The 10,922-nt window shown below is 40.6% G+C and overlaps 1 protein-coding gene across 2 annotated transcripts; it reads left to right on the top strand.

Annotated features, from left to right (window-relative positions):
• Positions 1–2,031: 2,031 nt before the first annotated feature.
• Positions 2,032–10,564, top strand: nrbp1 (nuclear receptor binding protein 1). Of its 2 annotated transcripts, XM_026142584.1 has the most exons (19): positions 2,032–2,335; positions 2,441–2,627; positions 2,874–3,132; positions 3,227–3,349; positions 4,869–4,970; positions 5,081–5,170; positions 5,276–5,316; positions 5,469–5,563; positions 5,646–5,729; positions 5,817–5,875; positions 6,093–6,191; positions 6,269–6,401; positions 6,936–7,026; positions 7,196–7,246; positions 7,516–7,651; positions 7,827–7,880; positions 7,990–8,053; positions 8,754–8,809; positions 8,897–10,564. In XM_026142584.1, the coding sequence occupies exons 3-19, from the start codon at positions 2,902–2,904 to the stop codon at positions 8,990–8,992; spliced, it is 1,605 nt and encodes a 534-aa protein (XP_025998369.1). In that variant the 5' UTR covers positions 2,032–2,335; positions 2,441–2,627; positions 2,874–2,901; the 3' UTR covers positions 8,993–10,564. The 2 variants fall into 2 exon arrangements, with proteins under 2 accessions (XP_025998369.1, XP_025998368.1); XM_026142583.1 differs by having other exon boundaries at positions 2,032–2,627.
• The last annotated feature ends 358 nt before the right edge of the window (positions 10,565–10,922 follow it).

Genomic DNA, 10,922 nt, shown 5'->3' on the forward strand with positions numbered 1-10,922 from the left:
GGGAACACTGTCATCATAAAGGGGGGGGACGTGGTCAGTAACAATACTAAGGTAGGCTGTGGTGTTGAAATGATGCTCAGTGGGTGCTACATTGTTTTTCCAGTCTTCTATTGTCCAATTTTGGTGAACGTGAACAAATCTGATCTGCTTCAACGTTGTATGTTTTGTGTTCTTCAATGATGTTCTTCTCTATATCTTGGATGCAGTGACTGGTTATTTGTGGTTATCTGACACCTCAAAGCGCTCTGGGAATACTCTTTCTGACCTCTGACATCAATGAGGCATTTTTACCCAAAAAACGTTGCTCACTGGATATTTTCTCTTTTCCAGACCATTCTTTGTAAACGACAGCGATTACACCAACAACCAGGCCACAATCAGAGTCACTTAAATCATTTCCCATTCTGATGCTGAGTTTGAACTTCAGCAGGTCATTGTCAGCATGGTAAATCAGTTAGTTACACAGGTGTACCTAACAAAGTGGCCAGTGAGTGTAATTAAATTTACATACATCCAGCCAATGGGCAGTGAGGAAGAATTATTCTGGAATATTTCTGTGAATTTAGAGTTCACATTTTTTGTAACTTTATCTTACCTTGAAACCACAAAATATTAAAAATGCAGCATAATACTACACAAATATCTACATATCGACAGAAAAGGCTGTTATACTATCTATAAATAAATATTTAATGCAGACTCTACAATATTTTGGATTTAATACCTTTACACAAACCTAATTATGTACAACACAAAGTCAAAAGTCAGGAGGTAAACATTTTCAATTAAAAAACAAATTAAGTGGTGTGTTCTGCTTGAATTTGGACTCAATTTAAACCCAGTTTAATTCAACATTAGTCGTGTAGACTGAAAAGACACCTAGCGGTAAAACAAACGCAATAACACTGACTTCACAAAGACAACCATTCACCGGCATTCACTATTCAGTTGGCCTACATGTCTGTCAGTCAATGCCCATAACAAATACAAAAAGGAAGGCCGTTAAACACTGGTTGCCAGGTCTGAGAGAAACACGCGTTCCCCCCCAGTCCTTTAATAAGATAAGATAAGAGATAAGATAGAACTTTATTAATCCCTCGGGTGGGTTCCTCTGGGAAATTCGACTTCCAAAAAAAGCACAGCAACGACCAAAGTTACAGTTACAGAACTGTTATATATACACACACACACACACACACACACACACACACACACGCACACACACACACACACACACACACATATATAAATACAGAGACAAATATAAATAAAATATACAAAGGGGATAAATAGAATAAATAGGAATAAAAAATAAAAATACAAGTGAATTGCACATTTCAAGTATTGAGTCTATTGCACTGTTGACTATTTACAAAAAGTATTGCACAAGGTACTATTTACAAAAAGTATTGCACAAGATAACGAAGCATTATGACATTCATGCCTTCTAAATCTTCTTCTTCATTTGTGGCTCCCTTTACATGAATAAATCAAACTGATTATGTTTAACTGTCTTAAAATTATCAGGTAAAATGATGGCCTACCAAATCAAATATTGCAAATTTGACTTATTTATCATTTTGACTTTTGGATACAAATACTTAACTTCTTGCTGGATATTTTCTGACCATTCTCTGTAAACCCCAGAGGTAGCTGATTTGGAAAATCCCAGCAGATCCTGAAAACACTCACTTAAACAGTCTCTTAAATCCCCTTCTCCCCATTCTGATGCTCAATTTTAACTTGATGATAATGATAAAGACTTATTGCTAATCAGCCCAAAAGCTGTACTGTACCAAGTGTGACACAAAAAAATTATGTTTAGGGGGAAATTCATTTTTCACACGTCCCGTTTTTGTTTTTCCTTTAGTAAATCATCACTTAAAAGACTATGTTTTCCCCTTTTTTGTGTAATTTTGTCTGCTATTAAAATCAGCTTGATTTTTTTAACAGTGAAGTGGGATAAATGTACAAGAAGAAGGCAACACCGTGTAAGTTACGTGGGAACGATCTGAACTCCCGAGAAGGGGGATTCAAAGCATTGTATCTGGCAACCCACAACGGCTTTGACGTGCCCGAGCTCGTAGTGCAGTGTGCATCTGGAAGTTGTCGCCATCATATCTGGCTAAATGTTAACCTAGCTCTCAAGTCAGTTAGCCACTGTGTTCGAGGATATAACGATAATGGTACGGTTAGCCTGCCCGTGCTTCCTGTGCTGAGCTCCTGTGATGGTCGTGATGCTTTAATCAACACTTAGGACTGTGGTGCTGTGACGTTTACTCGCACTACCAGCGGCTGTTGTCAGAGCTCACATTAGCAAGAGTCTTGAGAAGAGGTAAGGGGCGGAGGACTGCTCCGACTGACGAGGTCTAGCAAGTACAAACAGCGACAGACGTTTAATGTCAGAGTTAGTAAAGTAAAGGTTCTGGGTGTCTCGTAGACTCTTCGTTAGCTGTGTCTGCTGTCGTTGAAGTTCGCAACGTAGCTCCGCAAAGCTAGCTGCAACTCCGCCGAGAAACATTGAAGATTCGCAGCTGACAGAGCTAAACCTCCGGCCCGGATTGCTCTTCGGCGACGGGAGTCTGTTAAACTGGAGCTGGCATCGTCTCATCTCCCATCTATAACATGTATGTCCATGTGTTTGTGCTCATAATTGTGACTTATTGTGGCCTTTCCCGTTGGAGCTAACTTCCTTTTGCAAAGTCTCCACGGTGACTCTTCACCTGCAGCTAGATTAGCCGGCTACAGCCACCACGTAGTTACATGTTGTTGCCTTGCTAGCTTTCTAATAACAGTCGTACAGCCCCAGCAGATGAGAAATGACATGTAGTGTGGCGTTTATATTCCGGTGGGTCATTTTGTGTGTCCTGCAGCGGGCTGCTGGGCCTCACAACCGGGAAGATGTCTGAGGGGGAGAGCAAGCAGGCCCCGGACACTGTCCAGGAAGTGAAGCCGGAGTCCGCGGCCGCTGCACCCACAGGTCAAGGTGTGTCATCCGTGTCTCCGCCGGTGTCCATGGTGACCCAGCCTCCTGCTACTGCTGCCACGGAGGATGAGGAAGAGGAGAGTGAGGATGAGTCAGAGATTTTGGAGGAGAGCCCCTGTGGACGCTGGCAGAAACGCAGAGAAGAGGTAGGGAGGGGGGGCAGTTTTTTTTTTCTCCACAAACTTAACTTGGATAAACACCTGGTGCATTATTTATGTATTTATTTTTACTCCCCTAAAGGTGAATCAGCGCAATGTGCCTGGGATTGATAATGCTTACTTGGCCATGGACACAGAAGAAGGAGTCGAGGTGGTGTGGAATGAGGTCATGTTCTCGGAAAGAAAGAATTTCAAACTGCAAGAGGTGGGTGCAGAGCGAGGCCGGTGTGGTAAAATACAGCTAAAGCACAGGGTGACTGTGCATGTAACCACGATTGACCTATATGTAGTGATGGTGCAGGTCTCTGTCACCTTACTCGACAGAAGCCTGTGCATTTTTCTGCTTTCTGTACTGCTTTTTGGCAATCTCATAAACAAAACTGATATTTAAACTTGATTGATGGCCAAAACCTCTTTTGTATATGCAGGAAAAACCACAGTTATGGTCAGTTATATGATTGTTGGAACTAACAGCATACTTGGAAGCAACAAAACAGCCTAACAATGGTTTTAAGGCTTTTTTTAAATGGGATTTGTTGCTCTCTTTTCTGTAATACTGCTGCTTTTTTTCCTCTTTGGTTTTAAGCTCCTTAGGCAAGTTGTTGGACTCATTGTGACCAGAACCCATAGCAGAGTTCACGCTGTACCCGTGTAGTTGCAGAAACAAATCAGAAATTTGGAAGGGAGGGAGTGTGTGGACTACAAGAACAGAACAGCACAATCTGATTCAAACTTGCTGTCTAAAAAGATTTCAGTGCTGGTTGATTTGGCGACACCTGGAGTCAGTGGTGGAAACAGCAATGACAGTTTTATGCTACAGGTCACAAAATTATGGGCAGCAAATCAAATTCTTGTTTAACTAAAAAAGTCAGAAAGAATTCGGACTTTGTCCATCGTGATATGAGGAGCTATGATTGATTGATTTGGTTACCTTTCTGGAAAAGTGAAGAAGTGCAGGCCGTCTTCTTCCAGCCTACTTTGGATTCTCCTTCCTGTTGTGCCAAAAAGTGATTTATGGTAATTCCCAAAAAAGGATTGTGGCAAAACTATCTCAAACATACCTCTCATGAGTGATATTAAGTCATTTTGAGCCACAAAGAGCATTGCTATTACAAGGTAGATGCTGCAATTGTTTTTGGTTTTTTTTGGCAAAGTGACTGTTATATAAATGTCTTTTTCAAGAGACATTTGGCCGAGAGGGCAGTGGAAATTGTAACAAATATAACATCAAAGTTCTATAAAGATATTTTAAGGGCCAAAAAAGGAGTAGATTGATTATAATGTAGGTACAGCACGTTAGGATACTCACCAAACATGTCATTTCTTTATTTTATATCTAACTCCTTCATAAAATGCAGTTCAACATATTTGAAATCACATTTTAGCAGACAATCTCGCCTCTGCAATATTTGTCGCAATGATCCATCTGATTCAAAGCGTTTGTTTATGTTTTTTTAAAATACCTTGAGGAACAAGATTTTTAGATTCTCTCATTCTAATTTTGTCTCCAGGGGTGGATTTAGTCCAAGATAATTAACACTGTGGAATTTGCATATTAACCTTTTGGTTAATAGGCATACTGTCCAAACATGCTAAGAAGATCTGGATCTTAATATTGTTTAGACTCTGTTTGACTCTTTAACTTGTCTGCAGTAAAACAAGAACATATGGGATTTTTCATTTATGAGTAAAGTGTTTCATTTTTTTTCTTGTTTTTACCAAAGGAAAAAGTCAAAGCCGTGTTTGACAATTTGATCCAGCTGGAGCATTTGAACATTGTGAAGTTCCATAAGTACTGGGCAGATGTCAAAGAAAACAGAGCGAGGGTAGGAGTTTGTTTCATCGTTTTATTCTTTGATCATTTCATCAAATGATATAAACACAGGCACAATGGCCTGGATTCTTATTTGAATTCAACATTGTCTTTTGTCTGCAGGTTATTTTCATCACTGAATACATGTCCTCAGGAAGCCTCAAACAGTTTTTGAAGAAGACAAAAAAGAACCACAAGACAATGAATGAAAAGGTGGGTGGATTTTGAAATGTTGATACATTTGAGAGATCAAACACAGTTAATTAAAAATCATGTTTAAAGATATTAACTTCTCTGTTTGTTGTTCTTATCTGACAGGCCTGGAAGCGCTGGTGCACACAGATCCTCTCTGCTCTCAGGTTGGTGTTCTCTGTCACAGTATTTGTGTGGTGTGGCACTGACATGATTCACTGCTACACTAATATGAGATACATTTATTACAGCTTTATTAGGTTAGCTATGGTACAAAGGTCCTGGTTTTTATTTTTGACCACTGTTTGCTATTCTCCAGTTACCTGCACTCATGTGAACCTCCCATCATTCATGGCAACCTCACCTGTGACACCATCTTCATCCAGCACAATGGCCTCATCAAAATTGGCTCAGGTGGGTTCCACGGATCGTTTAAAGCAGTTTGGTTTGGTTTCTGTGTTGAAGATGTTCACTGTTATTTTCTTTTTTTCTTCAGTTGCTCCTGACACTATCAATAACCATGTGAAAACCTGCCGAGAAGAGCAGAAGAGCCTTCACTTTTTTGCTCCAGAATATGGAGGTGAGGTCCTCTGGGTGTATCGTTTTATGCTGCTGAGGTGTGCAGTTGTGTTTCTGTGATACTGATTAGGCTTCCGTCTGCTTTCAGCTGTTGCCAATGTTACCACAGCTGTGGATATCTATTCCTTTGGAATGTGCGCCTTAGAGGTGAGGCGATGCCTTTTTCTGCTCCTAGCTGTTAGTCACCTGCTCTGTTGTTACTGTGGTAATATGAGCGCAGTTTGCCTGAAGACCAAAAGCAGTGAATGCTCAACCTGTTATTTCTGTCTTAAAAATCCTTCTTTTGTACCATAACAGCGACTGTTGTTGACTGAAGGCTCCTGTTTATTTCATGAATCTCTCCTTTGTCCATTCACTTGCTCAGATGGCTGTGTTGGAAATCCAAAGTAACGGAGATTCGTCCTATGTGTCCCAAGAAGCCATAAACAGTGCCATTCAGTCCTTAGAGGACCCGCTGCAACGGGTGAGCGAGGAGCAAGCAAGCATCTAAAGTTCTCGTGGCTGTTTGGAAGAGAGATTTATAACCTGCGTGTGTTTCAGGAGTTTATCCAGAAGTGTCTGGAGGTCGACCCCAGTAAGCGACCCACAGCCAAGGAGCTGCTGTTTCACCAGGCCTTGTTTGAGGTGCCCTTACTGAAGCTGCTGGCTGCACACTGCATTGTCAGCCATCAGCGTGAGTCAAAGCGCGCGCGCGCACACACACGCACGCACGCACGCACGCACGCACACACACACACACACACACGGACGGACGGACGGACGGAAAATCTGATCCTTTATAAACACATACTTTCACTTTAATAATGCACTTGATTCCCTGTTCTTCAAGCTTGCTGTTTTGGCAGCATCGACTGGGCATTCTGCTCAGCAGAGCCCCAATAAAACACTAACACACCTACCAAATATCTATACTTAGACTTTATTGCAGTAACATAAGCAGTTTGAAATAATGTCCGCAGCTTTTAAAGGACAAATAGTCAATATTTTTTAAAACCATAAATAAGTGAGATGGAACAGGTTAGCAGTTACAGTCATTATGACTCTTCCATCGTATGCCAAAATACTTTGTTATGCAATCTGCAGGCACAAAGACTTGAAGACTTAAGCACAGTCACACAAATTGCCTGTAATGTTGTTCTTATTTTGGAAAACTAACTATCATTGATCGGTGTTTTTCTTTAATAGTGATCTTCTCTGTTTACCTCAGACATGATTCCTGAAAATGCTTTAGAAGAGATGACAAAGAACATGGACCCTAACCTGGTTATCGTTGAGGGCAAAGAGGGGATTCAGATGAAGTAAGTCTGAGTGTAAATGTAGGAAATGTAAATTGTGGAGATTTGATGATTTCTGTGATTTGATCATCTTTAGTTTATCATCATTGCCTTTCATTAAGTCCTACTATGTCTAAAGTTTTCTGACTGTTTAATTACTGGAGTGGAAATAATAGTCTTTCTTTTGCTCCAGGCTTTCCCAGTTTCCTGCTCTTGAGCTGGACAAATTTCTGGAAGATGTAAGGTAAGAGAACAGCTGGAAATGCAAATGCAGTTTTTAACACATTTGCAGTTGGTTATAAATTTTCTCACTTTAAAGCTTGGATCAGTTGGCAAAATCGGCTAAGGAAAGTGAAATGAGAGTTGTTTCCGCTGCACTGAAATCAAAAACAGGAAGCTGTGGTTGTGTTTGTTGTGTGTTCAGTAAAATCTTTTTTGGATGCATTGAGCAATGTGCAACTGCCACATTTTAACTAAAGCTGTGGTGGCTTACATTTGACGTTGATTTAACAGGAATGGAATCTACCCTCTGACTGCATTTGGGGTCCCCTGTCCTCAGCAACCCCAGCAGGAGGCTGTGAAGTCACCCATAGTTCCCCCATCGGTCAAAACCCCGACCCCTGAACCCGCAGAGCTTGAGACAAGGAAGGTAAGAGCAGAAAGCACTACTCTACATAGATTTTAATACCATAAAAATAAAATGATAATGCACGGCTGTTGTCTTTATCAGCATTTTCCTTTATAAATAATAATAATAAAAACTTGAAATCGTTTTAATCCCAACCTGTCAATGCATTAAACAGTTTTCCTTTTGGTCCTTGAAGGTCCTTCAGATGCAGTGTAATATTGAGCCTGTTGACGAGGGCACGAAACATCACGTAAGTCACAGCTCTGCCAACCTGCTGAGTGATGAAGTAACGACATCTGTACTACATGTGAACGTGCTTTGTTAGAACTCTGAATGGACTGCTTTCATTCTACTTTCAGCTGACCTTGCTGTTGAAACTTGAGGACAAACTGAACAGGCACTTGAGCTGTGATTTGTTACCAAGTGAGTGTCTTGTTTTGAGAATAATATTTCACCATGCTTTCATTTTTGCATGCCTTTCACAAGTGAGAAAATGGTTTTAAATGCTTTTTCAAGGGAGCACAGGTTTGCTGTAGAGGTTTAACTCAAAGCAGAGAACTTAAAGATATACTAATGATACTACGATTTAGAAACCCCCTCCCCCCCAAAAAATACTTAAATACACACTATCTCAAAGAATATTGCTACGATCTGCTGCTGATATTTGTTGCATTGCTACCCTTACATTGCACTCATAAGCAGTGCTGGGTAATGTTGCTTTTAAAAGTAACTTTATACGTCACACTATTAAAAGTCATCCGATATGTTACAGTGTTGCCCACTAAAAATAAACACCCCTTTTCAGTTAGCTTGCGCAAGTTGGTTATGTTGTCCAGTCTGTTCGGCCTGCTCTGCATTCACTTCTTAGTGTGGGCCGTGGCCCCCTTGTGGGCTTTGTAGGTAGTGCAGGTGGACTATTTTAAGCTGCACATAGGTACCTCTTAAGCGATGAAATGCTTATTTGAAAAAGTAACTAAATATCTAATTTGAGTGCTGTAACCTGTGACTTTGGCACTGATCATTTCTCAGGTGATGCAACTGTTACAAACGATAGGACAGGACAAAGTAGGCATCTAAATGCTTTGTAACCCTATCACTATTTAAATATTGTGTTTTTGTTCAGATGAGAACGTGCAGGAGCTAGCTGTGGAGCTCGTTCAGCTGGGGTTTATCAGTGAGGTGAGGTTTTATCCGTGAAGTTACCACATACTGCTATCAGAGAACAATTAGAAAGATTACTTTGAGCTCACTGCCTTTTCATTTCAGGGCGATCAGCCTCGACTCGCATCTGTTCTCGAAGAGGCCTTCTCTAAGTTTTACAGCCGGAATGGTTCGCTCAATCCGGTGACTGTTTCCTCATAGCCGAGGAGTCGCCAGGCCTTCTTTCAGCCTTCCTCATCCATTTACAGCGGGACTAGCTTTTGCTTCACCTCCGAGTTGCAGGAAAGCCTTTGCGAGGACAGAGGAGGAAGCCTTGGTCTGACTGCAGATCCCACAGCCTGTTCTTGTATCTTCTAGTGGGAAAAGCTGCCACTAAGTGGTTGTTGCTTTAGATCACTTTGTTTTCCCACCAAATACAGCCATCTGCTTCTCTATTAAGAGGAAATCCTAGTTGCAATGGAAAATACAAATGTTTTCACAGTTTGGCCTATTTCTTTCAGTTCTGAAGTAGTGAAGAAATGTTAGAGGTAAGCAAGAAAATAAAAAAGGGGGTGGTAAAAGTATTTTCCTTAAGTCAGTGTTAAAATTGTATTTTAAACATTTTTTCACTTTACACTGTTTAATAGTTGTCTGTATGGAAAAACTTTGTCTTGTGTGTGAGTGTGTGTGTGTGTGAGAGAGATGGTAATGTAGGGTTAAATCTGGTTGTCTGGTCCTTTAAACTGTGTCCTGAGCAGTGAGTGAGGAATCATCGTATCTTGTATCACTTCTGGAAGGCTGAATCGCATCAAGCGAGTATCAGTTTTACTTTACAGATCTGAAATTGTGCAACATATTCATGAAATGCAGCTGAAAAACAATCGAAAGAGCTACAGATAAAAAAATATTCAAAAGATCAAACTATTTATTTGTGTTACATCTTTTTCTCAGTGTGTATTGTACTTCAATTCCAGCACTAAGGCCGGTGGGTGTTTGAATGTATGCTTTTACTTGCCCTTTTTCTTTAAAATCACACACTTATTTATCACAACAAAAAGGTGGCACCGCTTCACTGCGGTCCAGCTACTATAAAGTAGGGAATTGCAGCACTTATGAGTCGGGGTTAGGTTAATGAAAAGTCTATAGGTGACATTTTACAAACAGGGTGTTTGTTCGCTCCATGTGGGCTTCCTCTAGTGTTTTAAGCATGTGATGGATGATCATCATTGAGGTTGGTGAATGCATGTATGCTTTTCCATGCCTAAATGGAAACCGATGCATGCGGTAGACTTGCTTCTGGAGTTTGTTTAGGTTTTTTTTTTTTGTTTTTTTTTTTTAAGATTTACTCTGATAATGTACCATGTAGAGACTTGTGTCAGCTTAGGCCTATCAACCTTTAGCTCGAGTAGCTCTGACATAGGTTTCCTTCATGGATACCGGAGCTAAAATCTTTTGAGAAGTTCAGCTAATTGGCTCAGACCGCTCTTTATCTGTTAAGTGTCTGGGGATCTCTCTGCTAGTTTGCACATTTCTGTATCCTGTTGGGAGATGTCCTGTGGCTTGTTTCTCGTGTACACCAACCGGAAGTTAAGATTTAGAGATTGAAATTCAGTCGGTGATCCAGTCTCGGTGTCTCCATGCTGTGACAGGGCCTGTTACTGTGAGAGACGAGTGTGGCGCTGCCTGGCATGCTTGTAAACATCTTGTGCACTGTATGCTGGACACTGCTCTGTCTCTGCATTACCCTCTTTTTTCACTTCCTGAAATAAAAAAAATTACACTGTCAGCACTTAATGATATTGTTGTGTGGCATCTTCTTTTTATCAATAACAAACAGATCAACTAATAAGCAAATAATAGAAAAATCATCATTCTTATTTGTGCTCAGACCAGAGTTAAAGTTATCTGCCTTGGTCTTTCCATGGGGACTCAACAGTGCTTCCTACCCAACCTCCTTAAAATCTGGTTTATTTGCATAATTTTGGCATATCTCATGAAGTCCTATCACACTATTCCAAGTTACAGGCCCTTGAAGTATATGATAGATGGATGGAATGTAATACTTTATAAATCGCCTTGGTTTTTTTCTGCATTTTTGAACTCTCATTACTTCTACATTCCCAGAGAACTAAAAATCAGCTCTGTTTAAAAA

The sequence above is a fragment of the Astatotilapia calliptera genome, chromosome 15 (assembly GCF_900246225.1).
Source record: "Astatotilapia calliptera chromosome 15, fAstCal1.2, whole genome shotgun sequence".
NCBI lineage: Eukaryota > Metazoa > Chordata > Actinopteri > Cichliformes > Cichlidae > Astatotilapia > Astatotilapia calliptera.

Bases quoted from the DNA above. Each gene is read 5' to 3' on its own strand.
- nrbp1 (XM_026142583.1), top strand. From the start codon at position 2,902: ATGTCTGAGGGGGAGAGCAAGCAGGCCCCGGACACTGTCCAGGAAGTG. The intron at 3,350-4,868 runs GTGGGTGCAGAG...TTTTTACCAAAG, and splicing joins AGAATTTCAAACTGCAAGAG to GAAAAAGTCAAAGCCGTGTT. The intron at 8,810-8,896 runs GTGAGGTTTTAT...TTTTCATTTCAG, and splicing joins AGCTGGGGTTTATCAGTGAG to GGCGATCAGCCTCGACTCGC.